General features: G+C 37.9%; 1 protein-coding gene across 2 annotated transcripts in view; it reads right to left on the reverse strand.

Annotated features, from left to right (window-relative positions):
• The window catches only part of WDR70 (WD repeat domain 70), a 364079-nt gene that overhangs the window by 301471 nt on the left and 37920 nt on the right, over nt 1-24688 (reverse strand). For both annotated transcript variants that reach the window (XM_031003468.3, XM_031003469.3), the window contains exons 6-7: nt 12029-12088; nt 6642-6775 (exon numbers count right to left, since the gene is read on the reverse strand). In XM_031003468.3, coding sequence (XP_030859328.2) covers nt 6642-6775; nt 12029-12088 — 194 coding nt within the window. The remainder of the gene's footprint in view (nt 1-6641; nt 6776-12028; nt 12089-24688) is intronic.

Here is a 24688-nt window from a genome sequence, read left to right on the forward strand (position 1 = left end):
ATTCTCAGCAAACTAACACAAGAACAGAAAACCAAACACCACATGTTCTCACTCATAAGTGGGAGTTGAACAATGAGAACAAATGGACACAAGGAGGGGAATATGACACACCAGGGCCTGTCAGGGGGTGGGGGGCTATGGGAGGGACAGCATTAGGAGAAATAGCTATGTAGATGATGCGTTAATGGGTACAGCAAACCATCATGGCACGTGTATACCTATGTAACAAACCTGCACGTTCTGCACATGTATCCCAGAACTTAAAAGTATAGTAAAAATAATAATAATAATAAAGAACCTAGATCTTATTTGCTAATATACTTCTCCTGGGGAAAAGAACTGGTTCTAGAACTGGGGCAGGGAAAATACAAGCATCTATAGCCTGGAGCATTTTATTTTATTTATTTATTTTTTTTTTTTTGAGACAAAATTTCACTCGTTGCCCAGGCTGGAGTGCAATGGCACGATCTCAGCTCACTGCAACCTCCACCTTCTGGGTTCAAGTGATTCTCTTGCCTCAGCCTCTGAAGTAACCAGGATTACAGGCACCCACCAACATGCCTGGCTAATTTTTGTATTTTTAGTACAGACGGGGTTTCACCATGTTGGCCAGGCTGGTCTTGAACTCCTGACCTCAGGTGATCTGCCCGCCTCAGCCTCCCAAAGTGCTGGGATTACAGGCGTGAGCCACTGCGCCCGGCCTGGAGCTTCCTGCAGTATCAAAAATTAAGGGAGTATTTCCAAAAACGAAAGAAAGGAGGCATGTCAAAGCGACAAAAGACCAAACTAAAAGAGCTCCCAATCACCACAGTTGAAACAAGCTGAGCAACAAAATAAATACACAAGAAAACCAAAAAGTTTATTTAAATACTACTCACTCCAGGAAGTGGAGCCGAATTTTTCCACTGCCTCTAGTTTGAGCAGTACTCAGTGGCTTGCAGCCAAAGAATGGCATATGGAAAGGAAAGGAAAAAGTAACTTTACCATGAAGAACCTAAAAAAATATGATAGAAGTACCCCGATATGATGTAATAAGAAAGCCACTTCACCTCTGTGATATTCTTCCCAAGGACTCATAATCTCAATCTAACCATGAGAAAAGCATCAGACAAAAGCAAATTGAGAGACATTCGACAAAATACCCGACCAATACCCCTCAAAACTGTCATGGTCATGAAAAACAATGAAAGACTGAGAAACAGTCAGGGACTAAACAAATACAAGGACCAAAGGTAATGTGGTATCTTGGAGGAATCATTAGTGAAAAAAAAAAAACAGTGAAATCCAAATAAAGTTTGGAGATTAATCAATAGTAACTGACTGTTAGTTTCTTAATTGTGACAAATGGACCATAAGATGTTAATCATAAGAAAAACTGGGTGAAGTGTATGCATAAACTCTGTACTATCTTTGTAGCTTATCTATAAATTTAAAAATATTCTGAAATTTAAAAGTTTACTAAATATTTTGAAATTGAAATAGAAATATCAAAGTGACCTTGTAATTTAAACATAGACACATATATGCATGAATACATACGCGTCTATATTTTCTACCTCTTTCCATCAAAAGGTCAAAAACAATGACATCCCAATATCAACGAGCATGCCTAGCAACCAGATTTCGTCTCTAAATACCATTCCCACAAAAAGAAAGACGGGCTACTCGGGGAAGTACTGATTCCAGGACTTGGAAAGGAATGTAACAGGAAGCCTACATCATGTTGTGCCAGAAACCAAGTCAGTTTTAAAGACTAATAAGGTCATGTCAAAATTATACAGCAATCAAGGACTCCTACTAGACAAATCTAGGACAATTTAAACATCGAAAAGAATAATGACTGCAATTGACTGAAACATGAAAATTTAAAAATCGTAAATACTGATACTCAAAAAAGAAAAAGAAATCATCACCAATAACAGAAACAACTCATTTATCACCACCAGCCCTTAAGCTTAAAATGGGCAATTAAAGAAAGATAACTAAGCTTTTATCCTGCCTCTTCAGTAGTAACTATATTTCAGGGTAACCAAATAACATCAGTTAATGAGGAAAAGTTTTTCTTTTTTTCTTTTTTAATTATACTTTAAGTTCTAGGGTACATGTGCACAATGTGCAGGTTTGTTACATATGTATACATGTGCCATGTTGGTGTGCTGCACCCATTAACTCGTCATTTACATTAGGTATATCTCCTAATGCTCTCCCTCCCTCCTCCCCACATCCCATGACAGGCCCTGGTGTGTGATGTTCCCCTTCCTGTGACCATGTGTTCTCATTGTTCAATTCCCACCTATGAGTCAGAACATGCGGTGTTTGGTTTTCTGTCCTTGCAATAGTTGGTTGAGAATGATGGTTTCCAGCTTCATCCATGTCCCTACAAACGACATGAACTCATCATTTTTTATGGCTGCATAGTATTCCATGGTGTATATGTGCCACATTTTCTTAATCTAGTCTATCATTGATGGACATTTGAGTTGGTTCCAAGTCTTTGCTATTGCGAATAGTGCCACAACAAACATACATGTGCATTTGTCTTTTTGGCAGCATGATTTATATAATCCTTTGGGTATATAACCAGTAATGGGATGGCTGGGTCAAATGCTATTTCTAGTTCTAGATCCCTGAGGAATCGCCACACTGACTTCCACAATGGTTGAACTAGTTTACAGTCCCACCAATAGTGTACAAGTGTTCCTATTTCTCTACATCCTCTCCAGCACTTGTTGTTTCCTGACTTTGTAATGATCGCCATTCTAACTGGTGTGAGATGGTATCTCATTGTGGTTTTGATTTGCATTTCTCTAATGGCCAATGATGATGAGCATTTTTTCATGTGCCTGTTGGCTGCACAAATGTCTTCTTTTGAGAAGTGTCTGTTCATAACCTTCACCCACTTTTTGATGGGGTTGTTTTTTTCTTGTAAATTTGTTTGAGTTCTTTGTAGGTTTTGGATATTAGCCCTTTGTCAGATGGGTAGGTTGCCAAAATTTCCTCCCATTCTGTAGGCTGCCTGTTCACTCTGATGATAGTTTCTTTTGCTGTGCAGAAGCTCTTTAGTTTAATTAGATCCCATTTGTCAATTTTGGCTTTTGTTGCCATTGCTTTTGGTGTTTTAGACATGAAGTCCTTGCCCATGCCTATGTCCTGAATGGTATTGCTTAGGTTTTCTTCTAGGGTTTTTATGGTTTTAGGTCTAACACTTAAGTCTTTGATCCTTCTTGAATTAATTTTTGTGTAAGGTATAAGGAAGGGATCCAGTTTCAGCTTTCAACATATGGCTAGCCAGTTTTCACAGCATCATTTATTAAATAGGGAATCCTTTCCCCATTTCTTGTTTTTGTCAGATTTGTCAAAGATCAGATGGTTGTAGATGTGTGGTATTATTTCTGAGGGCTCTGTTCTGTTCCATTGGTCTATATCTCTGTTTTGGTACCAGTACCATGCCGTTTTGGTTCCTGTAGCCTTGTAGTATAGTTTGAAGTCAGGTAGCGTGACGTCTCCAGCTTTGTTCTTTTGGCTTAGGATTGTCTTGGTGATGCGGGCTCTCTTTTGGTTCCATATGAACTTTAAAGTAGTTTTTTTCAATTCTGTGAAGAAAGTCATTGGTAGCTTGATGGGGATGGCATTGAATCTATAAATTACATTGGGTAGTATGGCCATTTTCATGATATTGATTCTTCCTATCCATGAGCATGGAATGTTCTTCCATTTCTTTGTGTCCTCTTTCATTTTGTTGAGCAGTGGTTTGTAGTTCTCCTTGAAGAGGTCCTTCACATCCCTTGTAAGTTGCATTCCTAGGTATTTCATTCTCTTTGAAGCAATTGTGAATGGGAGTTCACTCATGATTTGGTTCTCTGTTTGTCTGTTATTGGTGTATAAGAATGCTTGTGATTTTTGCACATTGATTTTTTATCCTGAGACTTTGCTGAAGTTGCTTATCAGCTTAAAGAGTTTTGGGGCTGAGACAATGGGATTTTCTAAATATACAACCATGTCATCTGCACACAGGGACAATTTCAATTCCTCTTTTTCTAACTGAATACCCTTTATTTCTTTCTCCTGCCGGATTGCCTGGCCAGAACTTCCGACACTATGTTGAATAGGAGTGGTGAGAGAGGGCATCCCTGTCTTGTGCCAGTTTTCAAAGGGAATGCTTCCAGTTATTGCCCATTCAGTATGATATTGGCTGTGGGTTTCTCATAAATAGCTCTTATTATTTTGAGATATGTCCCATCAATACCTAATTTATTGAGAGTTTTTAGCATGAAGGGCTGTTGAATTTTGTCAAAGGCCTTTTCTGCATCTACTGAGATAATCAAGTGGTTTTTGTCTTTGGTTCTGTTTATATGCTGGACTACATTTATTGATTTACGTATGTTGAGCCAGCCTTGCATCCCAGGGATGAAGCCCACTTGATCATGGTGGATAAGCTTTTTGATGTGCTGCTGGATTCGGTTTGCCAGTATTTTATTGAGGATTTTGGCAGAGACACAACAAAAAAAGAGAATTTTAGACCAATATCCCTAATGAACATCAATGGAAAAGTTTTTCTTTAAGAAGATGCCAGGAAATAAATGCAGATGAAATAACAGAATAGGAAAATCACCAATTTGTAGCCCTCGGTGACATAACCAATTCAGGAAGAAATCATCAATGGACACTAAGCTCATTAAGTGAAAGAATGATGAGTATCTGGATAGTTACATAGTACCAAACTATCTCTCTACGAAGTTCTTGCCTATCTCAAGTATAAAATATTAACTTTACAATGAAGGAATCAGATGTCACTACCTTAATCCAGGGATTTACCTTAATTTCTAGTCACTAACAGTGAAACAACTAGACAATACATGCCATCTGAAGTGATACAATATAATTATGATAAAGCCTTTGATATTCCACAGGAAATACTGGAGAGGAGATAAAGAAACAAGTTAAGTCAGGAGTCCCCAAAGCCCAGGCCATGGACTGGTATCAGTCCATGGCCTGTTAGGAACCAGGTGCACGGCAGGTGTTGGGAGGGTGAGCAAGCATTACCATCTGAGCTCAGGCTCCTGTCAGATCAACAATAGCATTCGATTCTCATAGGAGTACAAACCCTATTGTTAAATGCGCATGCGAGGGATCTCTAGGTTGCACAATCCATATTAGAATCTAATGCCTGATGATCTGAGATAGAACAGTTTCATGCAGAAACCATCCCACCACCCCGACCTCCACGCTACCCCTAGTCCATGGAAAAATTGTCTTCCACAAAACCAGGCACTGGTGCAAAAAAGATTGGGGACCGCTGAGTTAAATGATACCATAAGAAAGCAATATGCCAAAAGATCAGATATGGTCAAAAACACAAAAGAGAGTGGCTTACGGGCCAGGCATGGTGGCTCATGCCTGTAATCCCAGAACTTTGGGAAGACGAGGCAGTTGGATTACTTGAGATCAGGAGTTTGAGACCACCCTGGACTACAGGGTGAAACCCCATCTCTACCAAAAAAATACAAAAATTAACCAGGCATGGTGGTGCACACCCATATAGTCCCAGCTATTTGGGAGGCTGAGGTGGGAGGATGTCTTGAGCCCAGGAAGCAGAGGTTGCAGTGAGCCAAGATCTCGCCACTGCACTCCAGCCTGGGCAACACAGCCAGACCCTGTCTCAAAAAATAAAAAAAAAAGAGAAAGGCTGGCTCATTGTAGCAACATGGAAGGCCCTTTCAAACATAATGCTAGCCGACCATACCTAAACAGTACAAAATGGATTGGTACCTGGTTAATGGCTTAACATATGTTAATTTCTCATTTCTCAGAATTAATTGGAATGTTTTAAAACAAAGTTGTTTTTTTTTTTAATTTTTTTGTTTTGAGTTGGAGTCTTGCTCTGTCGCCCAGGATGGAGTGCAGTGGCACAACCTTGGCTCACTGCAGCCTCCACCTCCCGGGTTCAAGCGATTCTCCTGTCTCAGCCTCCGAAGTAGCTGGGATTACAGGCATGAGCCACCATGCCTGGCTTGTTTTTATATTTTTAGTAGAGATGGAGTTTTACCATGTTAGACAGGCTGGTCTCGAACTCCTGACCTCAGGTGATCCACCCACCTTGGCCTCCCAAAGTGCTGGGACTACAGGCATGCGCCACTGTGCCTAGCCTTTTGTAATTTTTTTTGAGACGGAGTCTCTCTCTGTTGCTGGGCTGGAGTGCAGTGGCACAATCTCAGCTCACTGCAACCTCCACCTCTCAGGCTAAAGCAATTCTCCTGCCTCAGCCTCCCGAGTAGCTGGATTACAGGCATGCGCCACCACGCCCAGCTAATTTTTGTAATTTTAGTAGAGACGGGCTTTTGCCATGTTGTCCATTCTGGTCTCAAACTCCAGGCCTCAGGTGATCCGCCTGCCTCGGCTTTCTAAAGTTCTGGAATTACAAGTGTGAGCCACCACGCCCAGCCTAAAATATAAGTTTATGAAACAAAAGAAATGTAAGGCTCATTTTACTTCATTTAAATTATGAAGGCAGTATACAGTCATATAAACGTAATGTATTTTGATACAAATCATTGTAGATGGGATTCCAAAGCCAACAGCACTGTCTTCCAATGTGAAGATATTAAGTCAAATATGAAGATATTAAGTAAGTGAATACATACCACTCACAGGGCTGAAGGGATCGAAATGCCTTAAAAGAAGCATCCATTCCAGCAAAATCCCAAAACTTAACATCATAGTCATATCCTCCTGTCACCAAACGGGCACCTGAGGGATCCAGACCCAAAGCAGACACCTGGTTTTAAAAAAATAAAATAAAATGACAGGAGCAAAATGACATATGGTCAATTATAACCTCCCATTTCTGTTCTTTAATCCCAGCCCCTATGTTATAGGACTTGGAAGCACAAACCACCAACTATTGTTACTTCTGAAAAGCAGGAATGGATGGTTGCCTTCCATATTATTAGACTTTGTTACTATATTAATTCTTTTGCAATAAAGAAAAATACTTTAAATCTATTTGACAATTTTGTCCCAAATCATCAACCATGTACTCAGAATAGCTATCACTGCAATTCCATAAGATAAACTAAGTTGCTTTAGTGTACAAGTAAAAATCTTACAAATAATTACAATAATTCAGCATTTTCAATACACAATCTGAGGAAAACTTTTAAGATAATCATAACTGAATGAAAACCATATGAATCTCAAATTACCAAAATGAGTAACACCAAGGGAGCTTTAAGAAATCTATTTAACAAAGTAGAACAAAGCAGAATTATCTGTCCCTTATGGTCAAATGGCTCGGTATATTCACCTTAAACAATTATTTTTAAAGCTGAATTTTTAAGTGACTAATCACATTATAATAGTACTTATATTGGTTCCATAAAATATTTGCTTTCGGCCGGGCACGGTGGCTCATGCCTGTAATCCCAGCACTTTGGGAGGCCAAGGCAGGGAGATCACTTGAGGTCAGGAGTTTGAGAACAGCCTGGCCAGCATGCAGAAACCCCATCTTTACTAAAAATACAAAAATTAACTGGGTGTGGAGGCATGCACCTGTAGTGCTGAGGCACAAAAATTGCTTGAACTTGGGAGGCGGAGGTTGCAGTGAGCCAAGATCGTGCCACTGCATTCCACCCTGGGTGACAGAGCGAGACTCTGTCTTAAAAAAAAAAAAAATTGCAGGCCAGGCACCGTAGCTCATGCCTGTAATCCCAGCGCTTTGGGAGGCTAAGGCGGGCGGATCACCTGAGGTTGGGAGTTTGAGATCAGCCTGACCAACATGGAGAAACCCCATCTCTACTAAAAATACAAAATTAGCCAGGCATGGTGGCACATGCCTGTAATCCCAGCTATTTGAGAGGCTGAGGCAGGAGAATTGCTTGAACTCGGGAGGCAGAGGTTGCAATGAGCTGAGATCGCGACTCTGCACTCCAACTGGGCAACAAGGTGAAACCCTGTCTCAAAAAAAAAAAAAAAAAATTGCTTTCCCTGTGAACTTTCCTAGGTCCAATTCACACGTCAATATCCAATGTGTAACTCATTGTTCCTAAGCTGTATGTAGCTTTCTCTCAAAGCAGAAAGTCCCTAGATCTACTGCCCTCTAAGAAGAAAAGAACTGCATTAGGAATATTTAATGCGATTACCATACATTGGACACAGTAAAAGAATCAAAGGTTTTTTTTGTTTTGTTTTTTTTGAGACAGAGTCTCACTCTGTCACCCAAGCTGGAGTGCAGTGGTGCAATCTCGGCTCACTGCAACTTCTGCCTGCTGGGATCAAGTGATTCTCCTGCCGCAGCCTCCTAAGTAGCTGGAATGACAGGCGCATAGCACCGCGCCCAGCTTATTTTTGTACTTTTTAGTAGAGAAGGGGTTTCACTTGTTGACCAGGCTGGTCTCAAACTCCTGATCTCAGGTGATTTGCCCGCCTCAGACTCACAAAGCTGGGATTAGAAGTGTGAGCCACGGCACCTGGCCAGAGTCAACGTTTTACATAAAGGAAGTTTCTATAAATCAGTTCTCCTAATAAATAGACTTGAAATGTAATGAATATAATTATAATTAAATAAGTCAGATACTGACAAAATAACATATTCATTTCAATTAGCACTTGCAAATACTGATTTCATAATATAAGGGAATCATACATAAATAATAATACTTATGTTAAAATTAGACATGAACTCTAAAGATGTCAAGGAAAATATACAAGTGAAAACAAAGTCATTTTTTATGCCCGAACAATAATGTCTTAAAAAACAATCAAAAACAAAAATAAATGAATAGTAGTTTTAAAAATCTAGAAGTAACTTCTGCTACCACCACCTACAAACTCACTTGCCTCTACGTTCATTATGCTATCCTTCTTCCCTCCTGTTACAATTTAAAAGTTATTTCTCCTCCTAATAAGGCTAACCCCACCAGTGTTCATCTCACTACAACACAATATAAAATTACAACTTCATTTGCGGTTCCTCTATTCTGTATCTGTCCTTCCCTCAAGAGTATAAGCACCATATGGACAGAGACCTTGTCTGTGCCCAGCACTGAACCTGGCACAAAATACAAACTCTACTAAATATTTGTTTAAAAGAAAGGAGAACTAAAAATTGTTAAATCTTATGTAAAACAAACATGCAGTCTGACAAATATGAGACAAATTCCTTTTTATCAAGGAAGAACAGAATAAATTGCAAACTTGACTGTTCTCCTAAGAAGAAAGATGACAAATTAAAAAGCAAAATTACAAAATGAAGCTTTCAATGCTACCATTCACTAAAGTATCAGGATCTCTACTGCTGACTGTATATATGATTCATCATTTACCAAAAGGATATGAAGGAGGTAATTAGAAAAATAGAAAACAGAGCTCAGAGGCTGGGTGCAGTGGCTCACACCTGTAATCCCAGCACTTTGGGAGGCCGAGGTAGGCGGATCACCTGAGGTCAGGAGTTCAAGACCAGCCTGGCCAACATGGCAAAACCCCATCTCTACTAAAAATACAAAAATTACCCGGTGTTGTGGCGAGCGCCAGTAATCCCAGCTACTCGGGAGGCTGAGGCAGGAGAATCGCTTACCCCTGGGAGGTGGAGGCTGCAGTGAGCCGAGATGCAGAGATGGCACCACTGCACTCCAGCCTGAGTGACAGAGCAAGACTCTGTCTCAAAAAAAAAAAGTGTCTTGTTCCAACTTGAGAATGAGCAAATTTTCAGTTTTAACATTTATATTAAAAGAATTAATGTGTATCACCCTCTCCTCCTTTCAAAAAGCTTTAGACTTTATCATCACATTCAGTGGGAAGGGTTCAGTTGACTATTATGCCATAGTAAGTATATTCACTAAATATTCACTAAAAGGAGAAAAAGCACAAAATCTCATAGAGATATAAAAAATAAACATGATGATAATTCTCCTAAGAGTACATCAGACATCATTAAGAGACTGATTTGAACAAACTGACTCTAAAAAGATGTATGAGAAAACTGGGGAAATTTGAACACTAATGAGATATTAGATTAATTAATTACTGAAAAAATAGATATATAAAGATGGTATTATGTAGGAAAGAGTGTATGTGTGCACATTCAGAAAGAGTGTACGTGTGCACATTCAGAAACAGCCCAATATTATCTCTTAGAGATTCACACTGAAATATTCACAGATGAAATCATATGAAGTCAGGTATTTGCTTTTAAATAATCCTGTAAGGTGGGGACGGGGGGACAAAAATGTAAAGTATATAGGAAAGAAATAAGATTGGCCTTATGGACCTTTTTAAAATAACTTGTTTAAAAGAAAAAAAGATCAGATAGAAAAGTCACCTTCTAATCCAACATTTATTTAAAAATAAATTTATTTGCATGTAGAACAAAGGCAGGATTGCAAAAAAAAAAAAAAGAGTTAAGCCAAGAGTATAATTAGACACTCTAATTGATTTTCAATGTGTAAAACATACTGGAGTATTTTTTAAGTTATGTTTCTCTATAAGATAAAACTTGATTTACGAAAAAAGGAATATTTAAATCAAACTTGTGAAACTCATGACCCATCTCTCAGTTGTAAAATTCTCCAGACTAGATGACAGAAAAGCTTCCTGTTAAATACTCAGTCTACAATTTTTCCTTATTTACTTAAAAACACAAAAAGTAGAATTCCATCATAATTTCAGAACAAAAATATAAAAAACCTGATTTAAGAAAAAATGAATATATTAAGAATTAGATGGAAATGATATCTTAAGGCAGCAATTCCCACATAGTTTCATTTCAAGACTCTTCACTCTTAAAATCTACTGAGGACTCCAGGCCGGGCGCGGTGGCTCACACCTGTAATCCCAGCACTTTGGGAGGCCGAGGCAGGCAGATCATGAGGTCAGGAGATCGAGACCATCCTGGCTAACACGGTGAAACCCCATCTCTACCAAAAATACAAAAAAATTAGCCAGGTGTGGTGGTGGGCACCTGTAGTCCCAGCTACTCAGGAGGCTGAGGCAGGAGAATGGCATGAACCCGGGAGTTGGAGCTTGCAGTGAGCCAAGATCACACCACTGCACTCCAGCCTGGGTGACAGAGTGAGACTCTGTCTCAAAAAAAAAAAAAAAAAAAAAAAGAATGAGGACTCCAAAGAGGTTTTGTTTATGTGAGTTATATGTATCACTATTTCCACTAGAAATTAAAACTAAGAGATTTTTACATCTTTTCCATTTCATTTAAAATAACAATAAACCCATTATATTTAACATAAATATTTTTATGAAAACAATATTTTCAAAAGAAAAACTGTAAGAATGACCCTGTTTATATCATTTCTGGGTCTACCTCTATTGATTGATATTTCCCTCTTATTATGGGATGTATTCTCTTACTTCTTTACATGTCAATTAGAAAAAAGTAGTTTCACTGAAACGGGAAAGATAATTTTTTTCATTTCATATGAATGTTTCACTCATTTAACTACTACTTTTTAGTGGCTTTGCAATAAGATACAATGATTTCACCTTACATCTCAAATATTTTATATTATTCATCTTTAAATAGTTTAGATTACTCAAACATAAGTAAATATAACAATATAAACATGCGATCTGTAAACTAAGTATTAATAACTACTTAGACCCATACAGTAACTACTTAAAGTTCATTTCTTATCTCAACATTCATCTGAAAAATGAACAAATTCATGCCTTTTACTGATACAGAAGTAAAGCTAAAGGTAGTAAGAAATTTTCCCACACCATAAAAAGCAAAATTGTGTTTGAGTTTCATTTCTTTCTTCCACTTATAATGTTCCTATATTAAAAAATAAGAGATTTTTAAAGCCAACAATAACAGTGACAATAAGTGTTCCTATTTTAACTAAAAGGAAATGGCTATTTTGACTGAACATAAAAGTAATCTATTTTTCCTTAATGTCTGTAGCTTTTATGTCATCAGTTGATTGTATAATTAGCCTTAATACAAATATATCTTATCAGTTCACTTTTCCATGACAGCCCTGTAATTTGAGAGAGGAAAAAACTAGATTTTTAAACTTACTGTTTTAGTGCCATGCTTCAGCGTTATCTCATGCGAGTCAGGAATCTTGTGAACAGGATTCTGAAACAAGAAAACCCCATGACATTAACGGTAAAATAACATATTTGTGGGGAACTATACAACGCATTTCATAGGAAATACAATTTTTTAAAATTGTATCATTGGTTTTTAAACACAAAGCTTAAAAAAAACAGCAAAAAAGTGTGAGAGTATCTTTTTCCTACACTTCTACATACACTACAATGGGTCTCTGATGATAAACTGATTTTAAATCTCTAAAAGGATAAACCTAAGAAACTCATTAGCTTCTATAAAATTATCTCTTATTGTCAACATAAATTGAAATTTTAATTTAATCCAAATGTAAAAATAAGTCAGTAGTTGTTAATAGTATAATTCATAAAGAAAAACTAGAAATTTATTTTTCCTTTAAATCAGTTTATCAAGAGGAGCAAAAAGGTTGATATCTGCTTACCATGCTTTAATATCAAAAATTATTTTTAAGCATATTGTAACCTATGTATAAAATAATAATTACAGATTTTCCTAAAAAATAACCAACAAGGTCCTTTCAACATCAAAAATTTTTAAAGGTCTCTATTTATCTATTCTGGGGCATACCTTAAAGTGTTAAGTACTTAATTTCTAACAAACAACAAAACCTTCACAGGTTAACTATATACCTTTTAACCCTTCAAAGTTAAAAAGAAAATTGTTCAAAAATGGTAAAAATAAGAAACTCCAAATCATTCACTGATTCACTGGTTCAATAAGCATTTACTGAAGTGGGATTATACCAGTTGTTAGGTGGCAGCAGACACGGTCTCTTCTCATCCCTCCCACACAAGAAGCATATGGTCTAACAGGGAGATATCAATGGCTCTACTTCAGTATAATGAATGCTATGATAGACAGGAGTATGGGCAAAACAACTGAGGGACAGTAAAGAGGAATGCATAAATCAGACATAAGAGGTAACAGTGATCATTTAAATCAGAGTTTTCATTATTTATTCAAGTCTCATTACTCAAGAGCAGGCTAATCCTACTAATATTATATGTCTATTACAAATTCAAGAATCATCTCACCATCTACTTAATTAAACATGTGACCTAACAGCTTTTTCTATCTTCAATCTTTCCCCTGCTATGGCTCTTTCTCTTCAGCATATAAACAAAGTATTAATACTTACCATAGTAAAAAAACAAAAACTAAGACTACTGACTTCCCCTAAAATTTATTGCTCAATCGTTATCTTTTCTTCTGCAATCCCACTTTTTCAAACTATGGCTTCACTCAGTGTCCCCACTTTCTTTCACCCTCTACCTCAATTTTGGCATTTATCATTTTATTCCTAATTCTTAGCACAGTTCTTGGCACATAAGACACTCTCAGTAAATAGTTCTAAATGAACAAACAAGTCACTATAAATCCCTCTGCACACTTTACAGAACTTAATCTACATACACGAACTTTCAACAGCATGGTAACTATTTATCTCCTCCATCTTGAAACTGTCCTTTGCTGGGAGGAAATAGCCTGCAGAAAAAGCCAGAAATGCTAGAGTTTTTTAAACTAGCAATGCCATTAATTAACCATGTGATGACTTCAGCGAAGTTATGACTCTCAGTTTCATTTGCAAACTATGAATAATAGCACCTGCCCCACAGGTTACAGTGAAGTGGTTTCAAACTCCTAACAGAGTTTGGCACATGGTAGAGCTCAATAAATGATAGCCACCATTTATTCCAAGGCTTACCTCCTATATTGGTCACATCATCTTAGAGTGTTTTTCCAGGCTTCTTTTCCTCTTTACCTGGCTAATTTTTATTCATCCCTCAAAACTCAATTCAGATGTGACCAGCTGCTCAAAGCACTTCTCAACATTTCAAACACTGGGTTAAATGACCCTCTTATGCATTTCTATGGCATTTCCTTATCTCAGTCACAGAACTTATGATAATACATTGTGATTTTTTACCTATCTCCCCCACCACCACCCCCTTATCAAACTGCAAAATATAAGCTTCTCAAAGACTATATCTATTTATCATCTCTGGATCCCCTATGCACAAAAAAGCTGGTATATGGCAGACATACATACACACACAGAGAGGTTTTAGAAATGAATAAATGGCCCACTGTCTACCTTGTTCATCACACTAGATTGTAATTTTTAATTAACTCTCAAATTTTAGAGTAATGATTATGTCCATAAAGAAAAGCAGGTGCTATCACATCAGGCCAGCCTGGTAAGTGAGAGGCAAGAGATAACTAAGATTTTCAAAAGCTGAAAACCTTTTAAGACCAAATTATTATATCCCAGACTAAAAGCAGATTGAAGATTGCAACAATACAGAAATAAAGGTAGTTTTGTTTTAGATTGTAAAGAAACAGTTGGGGAATTTGCAGTTTTTTTCAAGACAAAGACATCACTGTTTTGTTTACTATACTGTGGAAAGTGCTGCACATACCTCTTTCAGAGATATCAATATTCAAACACAAATTCCAAAACAATTTAAAGGTCAAATTCTGGACTATTCCTACACTGAATAATCTGAGTCACTACTCTCTTTGCAGCTGACCACATTTGAACATAATGAAAACTCATTTGTAAGTGCTAAATATTCTTGCAAGAACCAAGATAATACTTGAAATGTTCTACTTACAGAAGAATCTATCATAGTTTGTACCTCATTTCATAACTACTTTTTCATCACTCAGCAAATAGAAATACTGTCACCAAAAAGATAGGATGAAAATTATTTCATTTATTTCAATGCAGAATGTGCCTATATATAGACAATTTCTAACACTTAAAAAAATTTACAAGGACATACAACTTAGTATTTATATTAGGAGTGAATTAACCATTTAAATAAATGTTTACATTTAAAATCAAAGTTTTACTGGAAGTCATGCATGGCATAACTCATAAAAATCCCATATAATTGGCACAGCTAAATCATCTAAAATAGTAGCAATCCATCTTTTGGTAGCACATCACTTGATGGTGACTGTTCTTTTTCCAGAACTTTTACTAATGACTTTTTGAAATATAGCTTAGTGTGAAATTTGCTATAACAGTAAAATATTTTCAAGATTTTCCTGCCAAGGAACATCATAAACTATTTGACTTCGATGAAGTAATTTATTACCAGAATTCATAACAAGAGCTACAGTCCTAATGCAAGAGAGGAAAATATACCATTTTTTGTTTTGGCTTAATTTTGAAAACCAACCAAAGGATTATTTCCCAGGCTCTGTGGTCTACCCCCAATAACAACAATGATGGTAAATATATCTAAAATAATATGAGCAATTCTATCTGATGAACATCCTTACAGAGATTTCAAATGACTTACAAATCAGAAACAACCCTTCTAGGCTAAGGTCACATACAACTATAAGCCATAATAAAACCTCTACCCAATAACAAAGATCTGCTACAAAGTTGCTGGGTGCTGGGGGAAGACACTAAGGACTGCCAAAAAGAAGCTTGAAAATGAGTGCTATTTTCTCCCAGAAATCACTGAAGTACAGTTACCAGTGCAGGCAACCAGAATTAAAGTCTATTCTAGTGCAACTACGGAGATCTAATAACACTAACTTAACATTAATTCATTTCTTCATTGATATGGTTCGGCTGTGACCCCACCCAAAATCTCATCTTGAATTGTAATCCCCACATTCCCAGGACCAGGTGGAGGTAACTGGATCATGGGGGCAGTTTCCTCATGCTGTTCTCCTGAGAGTGAGTCTCACAAGATCTGATGGTTTTATAAGCATTTGACATTTCCCCTGCTTGCATGTCGCACTCTGTCTTGCCACCCTATGAAGAAGGTGTTTCTCCTTTGCCTTCTGCCGTGATTGTAAGTGTCCTGAGGCCTCCCCAGAAATGTGAAACTGTGAGTCAATTAAACCTCTTTCCTTTATAAATTATCCAGTCTTGTGTATTTCTTCATAGCAGTGTGAGAATGAACTAATACCTTCATTTACTCACTAAACATTCACTTAACAAACATTTATTATTTAATTACATACCACAAACTGGGTTAGATTAATGATAAAAGAACTATTAACAAAGACTCTGCTTACACAGAACTGTCAGTCCAGAAAAGCAAAATAAGACAGGTAAACAAATGGGCAAATGAAAATGTTTCAGTTGCTGTAACAGAAGTATACACAGGATTCAGTGCTCAATTCCATTCTGCCTAAGAAAGTAGGTGGTTAGAAAAGAGATTTCTGGTATCTTTCAAAAAATAGAGGTTATCTAGATGAATATGATGAACATTCAGGAGAGAATACTATAAATCTTGACACTTTCTGAACTTCAAGTATTTTTCCCTTACTAGAGTTTGAATTGCTAGGCAGAAAATAGAGCAAGGGTGTATGTGTTATACATATACAGCACTATGCCATTTTATATAAGGGACTTCAGCATCCTTGCATTTGGGGATCAGCAGGAGAGTCCTGGAGCCAATTCCTCTCAAAGGGCCAACTGTATACATAAAAGCCAGACAGAGAGTTCCAAATCAGGCTGTATACGATTCCAAAAAACAGAAGTTTAAGCTCTGAGTCATAGAAAGTAATTTGATAAAGTCTGAGATTTTAGGCCAGGCACGGTGGCTCACGCCTGTAATCCCAGTACTTTGGAATGCCAAGGTAGGCGGATCACTTGAGGCCAGGAGTTTGAGACCAGCCTGACCAACATGGTGAAACCCCATCTCTACTAAAAATACAAAAATTAGCCAGGTGTGGTAGCACACGCCTGTAATTCTAACTACTTGGGAGGCTGAGGCACATGAATTGCTTGAACCTAGGAGGTGAGGGTTGCAATGAGCCGAGATCGTGCCACTGTGCTCCAGCCCAGGTGACTGAGACTCTGTTCAACAACAACAAAAAAAAATCTGAGATTTTAAAATATCGCCAAGGTGTTCTGGGCATCAAAAGAGATAATCAATACAGTAAAAAGACAATCTACAGAGAAATGGGAGAAAATTTGCGCAAATCATATATATAAGGGATTAAAATCCAGATTATATATGTTTTTTAATTTCTACAGCTCAACACAGAAAAAAACAAACCACCTCATTTTAAAATGAGCAAAAGGCCGGGTGCGGTGGCTCATGCCTATAATCCCAGCACTTTCAGAGGCCAAGGCAGGCAGATCACGAGGAAGGTCAGGAGATCAAGACCACCCTGGCCAACATGGCAAAATCCCGTCTCTACTAAAATACAAAAAGTTAGCCAGAAAGGCCGGGCGCGGTGGCTCAAAGGCCGGGCGCGGTGGTTCAAATGCTGGGCGCGGTGGCTCATGCCTGTAATCCCAGCACTTTGGGAGGCTGAGGTGGGCAGATCACAAGGTCAGGAGATCGAGACCATCCTGGCTAACACGGTGAAACCCCATCTCTAGTAAAAAAAAAAAAAAAAATACAAAAATTAGCCGGGCGTGGTGGCACACGCCTGTAGTCCCAGCTACTCAGGAGGCTGAGGCAGGAGAATCGCTTGAACTCGGGAGGTGGAGGTTGCAGTGAGCCGAGATCACGCCACTGCACTCCAGCCTGGGCCACAGGGCGAGACTACGTCTCAAAGATAAAAATAAAATGAGCAAAAGACTTGAATAGGCATTTCTCCAAAGAAGGTAAACAAATGGCCAATAAGCACATGAAAAGATGCTCAGCATCACTAATAATTAAGGAAATGCAAATTAAAAGCACAATGAAATATCACTTCACACTAGGATCAAAAAACTTTTACTATCAAATAAACAGAAAATAACAAGTGTTGGTAAGGAGGTAAAGAAACTGGAATCCTTGTGCAATGTTGGTAGGAATGTAAAATGGTATAGCTACTATGGAAAACAGCTTGGTAGTTCCTCAGAAAATTAAAAATATAATTACTGTATGATCCAGCAATTCCAATTCTGGGTATATACCCAAAAGAATTGAAAGCAGAATCTTGAAGAGCTATTTGTACATCCACGTTCACAGTAGTATTCACAACAACCAAGAGGTGAAAAGCAACCCAAGTATCCACTGATGGATGAATTAATCAACAAAACGTGACATAAACATAAAACAGAATATTTTTCCATCTTAAAAAGAAAGAAAATTCTGACACATGCTACAACACAGATGAACCTTGAAGACATTATGTTAAGTAAAATACATCGGTTACAAAAAGACAAATACTATATGGTTCCACTTATATGTGCTAGAGCAGCCCGATTAATAGAGATAGAAAGCAGAATGGTTGCTGCCAGGGGCTGGGGGCAGGAGGAAACTGGGAGTTGCTATTTAATGGATACAGAGTTTCAGTTAGCAAAATGAAAAAGTTCTGGGGATTGATTGTACAATAATGTGAATATATGTAACAATACTGAATTGTACACTTAAAAATGGTTAAGATGGTAAACTTTATGTTATGTGTTTTTAGCACAATAAAATTAATAATTAAAAAATCATCAAGGCTGTGGTGTGGAGGCTGAACTAGGAAATTACCAGTATAAGGTAAATGCCAGTGTAAGCACAGGGAAGCCTATTAAAATATTCTTGCAATAATCCAGAGAGGACCTGAATTGACATAATACAGTGGGAATGGAAAAAAGAAAAAAAAAGAGGAATTATATAAGAGATCTTAAGGACTTAAGATGTGAAGAAATAAAGATAGCTCTGTTACTCTCCACCCAAAGCCCTGATGTCACTCTTATAATTAACTACTCAATAAATATTTATTGAGTACTGACTATGCCTAGCACTGATGATATTCTGGTTTTAAAGAAAGAAGGTTCCTGCCTTCATGAATCTTGCAATCCAATGACAGTCAGAACTTTAAATATATATGGCCAGGCACAGGGGCTCATGCCTGCAATCCCAACACTTTGGGAGGCCAAGGCAGCCTGATCACCTAAGGTCAGGAGTTCCAGACCAGCCTAGCCAACATAGTGAAACCCCATCACTAGTAAAAATACAAAAATTAGCCAGACATGGTGGCACAAGCCTGTAGTCCCAGCTACCCAGGAGGTTGAGGAAGGAGGATGGCCTGAACCCGGGAGGCAGAGGTTGCAGTCAGCCAAGATTGCGCCACTGCACTCCAACCTGGACGATAGAAGGAAAAAAAAACTGTATACATACACATGCTGGGCACGGTGGCTTGCATCTGTAATCCCAGCAGTTGGGAGGCCGAGGCAGGTGGATCACTTGAGGTCAGGAATTTGAGACCAGCCTGGCCAACATGGTGAAACCCCGTCACTACTAAAGATACAAAAATTAGCTGGGTGTGGTGGCGCAGGCTTGTAATCTCAGCTACTTGGGAGCCTGAGGTGGGAGAATCAGTTAAACCCAGGAACTGGAGGTTGCAGTGAGCTGAGATCATGCCACTGCACTCCAGCCTGGGCAACAGAGCGAGACTCCATATCAAAAAAAAGAAAAAAAGAAAAGAAAAAAATCTATACACAAAGTATTAATTAATTACAACAGTAAAAACTTCATTATTACAGGGTGATTTTAATCAATGTGGAAAACGCATTCAATACACTAGTCTTTCATTTTCTTTACCATTATTCAGCCATTTACCCTCATGTCCAATTCTAGAATTAATTGACACCCAGTGCTGCTTTGATTCTAAAACCACAAACCAAGATATCCAAATCTTTAACTACAACAGTTCTCTCTTCAGATCACACTCAGTCACACTGTTTTCTACCTTATTAGTAGACCACTTCACTTTCATCTTATCACTCCCTTTCTCTCACCTTACATCCCAATAAAGATATTTTATAAAAAGGTGTATTGGAACTAGGTTTACCTCTAAGAGATATATTAGTTATGACATTGGAAAGTTCACAAATAAAACTTCAAAACAGGCTGGGTGCAGTGGTTCACGCCATTTAAGATAATAACAAAAAACATTAAAACTTAGAAATAATTTTTTAAAATATGTGCAAGACCTGTACACTTAACACTATGTTACTGAGAAAAATTAAGGAGAACTTAAAATAAATAGAAAGATATATAGTGTTTATGGATTGGAAAACTTAATATTGTTAGGAAAGTAAGGCTCTCAAAACTAATCTACAGATTCAATACAATCTCAACCAAAATCTCAGCAGGCAGTTCTCTACAAATTTACAAGCTAATTCTAAAATGTATATGTAAATTTGAAGACTCAGAGTAACCAAATCAGTTTTCAAAACAAACAAGTCAGAGAACTGTACACTACATGATTTCATGTATAGAGCTATAGTAACTAAGACAGTAACTGAGCTACAGTAACTGAGACATTGTGATAGTAGAGTAAGAATGGCCAGGCATATCAATGAAATAAACAAATCAGAAATTAACCCACACATATATAAATTTGTTTTCAAGAAAAATGCCAAGATAATCCAAATGAGAAGACCTTTTAAACAAACAATACTCAAACAATTGGGTATCAATTTGGAAAAAATAAAAAAGGAACTCCAATCCTTTCCTTACACCATACATAAAAATTAACTTGAAACAGATAATAAACGTAAAAACTAAACCTATAAAACAATGAGAAAGTATAGGAAAATTTTTTGCAATCATTGGTAAGGAAAGATTTCTTAGAATACAAAAAATACACACCAAAAAGAAAAAAAAACTGACATATTTTATCAAAATTTAAAATTTCTATCCTCAACAGACATGATCAGGAAAATAAAAGGCAGACTCAGACTGGACAAAGATATTTACAATACATTTATGTGACAAAATACCTCTATCCAAAATATTTAAGCTCAAAATAAACTCTAAACTCTAAAACTCAATAGAAAGGCAACCGAATTTTTCAAATGGACAAAAAATTTGAACAGACACTTCACAAATGATGTACACATTAGCCAGGCATAGCGATGCACATTGCAGTCCCAGCCACTCAGGAGCCTAAGGCAGAAGGGATTGCTTGAGCCCAGGTGTTTGAGTCCAGCCTAGGCAACACAGTGAGACCTCATCACAAGAAAAGAGGTTTAATGTCAGTCAACAAGCAAATGCAAACTAAAGCCACAATTAAACAGCACTACACACTTACTGGAATAGCTAACATTAAAATTATCAACAATACCAAGTGTAGGCAAGGATATGGAGGAGGCAGAATTCTCCAATTTTGCAGGTGAGAGTGTAAAATGGCAATAATCACTCTAAAAAACAGTTTGCTAGTTTCTTATAAATATACACTTACCACGTGATCTAGCAATTTTGCTTCCAAGAGAAATAAAAACGTATATCTACAAAAAGACCTGTACAAGAATGATCACAGTAGCTTTATACAGAATAGCCAAAAACCGAGAACAAGCTATTTGTCTATCAAAAGATGAATAATCTATGGTAGATTCATAAACATACTACTACTTAGCAATAAAAATGAACAAAGCACTAACACGAGACAAGATGGGCAAGTCTCAAAAGCATTATGCTGTGCAAAGTAAGTCAAACACAGAAGAGTTTGTACAGTGTTTCCATTTATATAAAATTCTAGAATGGGCTAAATTAACCTATAGTGACATAAAACAGATTTGCCTGGGTTTAGGGGTAAATGGAGGGAAAAATGGATTGACAGCAAGGTGGCTTGAAAGAAACATTTTTGGAAATGTTCTAAATCTTGATTGTAGTAGTGATTACTCAGATGCTTACATTTTTAAAATTTCACAAACTATACTCATAAATTGGTTGCATTTTACTGTGTGTAAACTATACCTCGATAAAACTAATTTTTACTTTTTTTGCTGATATCTGCAGAAAAGCAAAACTGGTATTTTTTTTAATGAAAAAACAAAAAAAACAACAACAACAAAACAAAAGCCTGATAGAATTAGTTTTGGCTGTAACAAAAACCCAAAATAAAGTCAGGACTGACATATGTCTAAGACAATCAGGACCACAGCTTGTTGCCCTCATAAATTCAACAAGTCTAGGTGATGGTCCAAAAGGCTGCTGTGGTTTCCAGACAGCAGGGGGGGAAAAAAAAAAAAGGAGGATACATCTCTTCCCATTAATTTTCCTCTCAAAAGTTGTCCATATTCTTGCACTTACATTTCACTGTCCAGAACTAAGCCACAGAGCCACCATACCTAGCAACAGGAAAAGCTCGGAAATGTATCTTTTTCTTTTATGAGACGGAGTTTCACTCTTGTTGCCCAGACTGGAGTGCAGTGGCACGATCTCAGCTCACTGAAACCTCCACCTCCCAGGTTCAAGCGACTCTCCTGCCTCAGTCTCCTGAGTAGCTGGGATTACAGGCGCGTGCCACCACGCCCAGCTATTTTTTGTATTTTTAGCAGAGACGGAGTTTCATCAGGTTGGCCAGGCTGGTCTCGAACTCCTGACCTCAGGTGATCCTCAGGCGATCCACTCACCTCGCCCTCCCAAAGTGCATGGATTACTGGTGTGAGCCACCATGCCCAGTTGGGAAATGTATCTTTTATCCTGAACAGTTACATACTGAGAATCCTATTAGGAATAAAAAGAGAAATGTATGTGTGCATGCATGTGTGCATGTGTTTATGCATGTGTGTGTACATGTACATGTATGTACATATACACATCTATGTGTGCATGTGTATATGAATCAATGAAATGACGTGTTTCTTTTTTTTTTATTTTTTATTTTTGAGATGGAGTCTCGCTCTTTCGCCCAGGCCGGACTGCAGTGGAGCTATCTCCGCTCCGCCTCCCGGGTTCATGCCATTCTCCTCCCTCAGCCTCCTGAGTAGCTAGGATTACAGGCGCCCGCCACCACGCCCAGCTAATTTTTTGTATTTTTAGTAGAGACGGGGTTTCACCGTGTTAGCCAAGATGGTCTCGATCTCCTGACCTCGTGATCCACCCGCCTCAGCCTCCCAAAGTGTTGGGATTACAGGCGTGAGCCACCGCGCCCAGCCAACGTGTTTCTTTTTAAAGAGTTCAAAAATCTAGATAAAGCTGAGCGTGGTAGCTCATGCCTGTAATTCTAAAACTTTCAGAGACCAAGGCACGAATATCACTTGAGCCCATGAGTTTGAGACCAACCTGGGCAATACAGCGAAACCCCATCTCTAAAAAAATTTAAAAATTAGCTGGGCATGGTTGTGCACACCCGTATTCCCAGCTACTCGGGAGACTGAGGTGGGATCATTTGAGCCTGGAAGGTCAAGGCTACAGTGAGCCGTGACTGTATTCCAGTCTGGCAAGAGAGACCCCATCTCAAAAAAAAAAAAAAAAGAACCTAGATTAGGCTTTAAGGCAACTACTTTTAGGTGGATATGTTAATTAGTCTCCAAAAATGGCCTCAAGAAATCACATCTCTCAATATTCACACCCTTGTTGTCTTCTTCCATGCAGAATCATCAAGTAAGAAGTCTGGATACACTGTTGGAAAGACTAGAGAAAGGGAAGGTGCTTTCCCCAAGTTTCAACGGAGCCAGCCTTCCAGCTGTCCCACCAAGGCACCAGCTATGTAAGTAAGGCCATGGTGAACATGCTATATGCTAACTGCAGCTACACGAGAGATTCAAAGTAAGACCAGAAGAAGCAGCTAACCTCCAGTCAACTTATAGTCATGAGAAAAATTATACTGGCTATTCTTTTAAATCACTAAGTTTAAGGTGGTTTGTTACATAGAAGTAGATAACTAAAACAGTAAAGATGTTTTGATTTGGCAAAAAAACAAACTGTGACGTAATCTCATATAATCTGAATTACTGCTTAATGTTAAAATAATTACACTTTGTCATTAAATATAATAAAGATGCTTCTCATTTTACTTCATCTAATTCTGACACAATTGACCACACATTTTTTTTCCTATCACAATCTTCCTTTTGGTTTCCATGACACTTATTACCCTGATTTACCTTCTACCTCCTTCTTGGCCACCTGTGCATGATCTTCCTTCTCTATCTGTCCCTCGGGGTTCTGTCCTAGGCTTTCTGCTCATCTTGTTCATTCTCAGAGTTTCAATAGCCAAACATATGCTGATGACTCTAAAATCTATAATCTCAGGCTAGATGTCTCTCAACAACAAACCTATATTTCTAGCAGTCATCAGGATGCTTTGCCTGGATGTCTCAGAAATACCTCAACTTAATTGTCCAAAATTGAATTTACAATCTTCCCTATCACTCAGCCTCCAAATTCTGCTCATCCTGCTTTCTATCTCAGCAACTACTGCCACTATCTACCAGCTACAAAACTAATAATCTTGATGAGTCCCTCTCACCACACTTATATAATCAATTACCAAGTCATTTCCATTCTTCCTAAAAAGCATCTTTCAAATTATGCCATTACTCAAAAATCATGCTCAAAATCATTATAATTACAGACAAACTAAGGCTTAGGGGGAAAAAAGAAAAAAAAACAGCATAAAAGGAAAAGCCTTTACAATTGCCTACAGGTCCTCCTGTTAGTGTTCTGATGTCAGTCATCTCCTCCTTCTCTCCCTCTTGTTCATTCTGTTCCAGCCATACTCGCCTAAGAGCTTTTTTCATGAACGTGCCAGGCACATTACTGCCTTAGGGCCTTTACGCTAGCTGTTCCTTATGCCTGCACCGTTCTCCCAGATATCTACATGGTCAACTTCCTAATCTCTTTCAAGTCTTCTCAAAGGTCATCTTCTGAAGGAGGCCTAACTTGACCGCCCTAGTTTAAATTACAACCT

This window comes from Gorilla gorilla, chromosome 19, assembly GCF_029281585.2.
Source record: "Gorilla gorilla gorilla isolate KB3781 chromosome 19, NHGRI_mGorGor1-v2.1_pri, whole genome shotgun sequence".
NCBI classification, from domain to species: domain Eukaryota; kingdom Metazoa; phylum Chordata; class Mammalia; order Primates; family Hominidae; genus Gorilla; species Gorilla gorilla.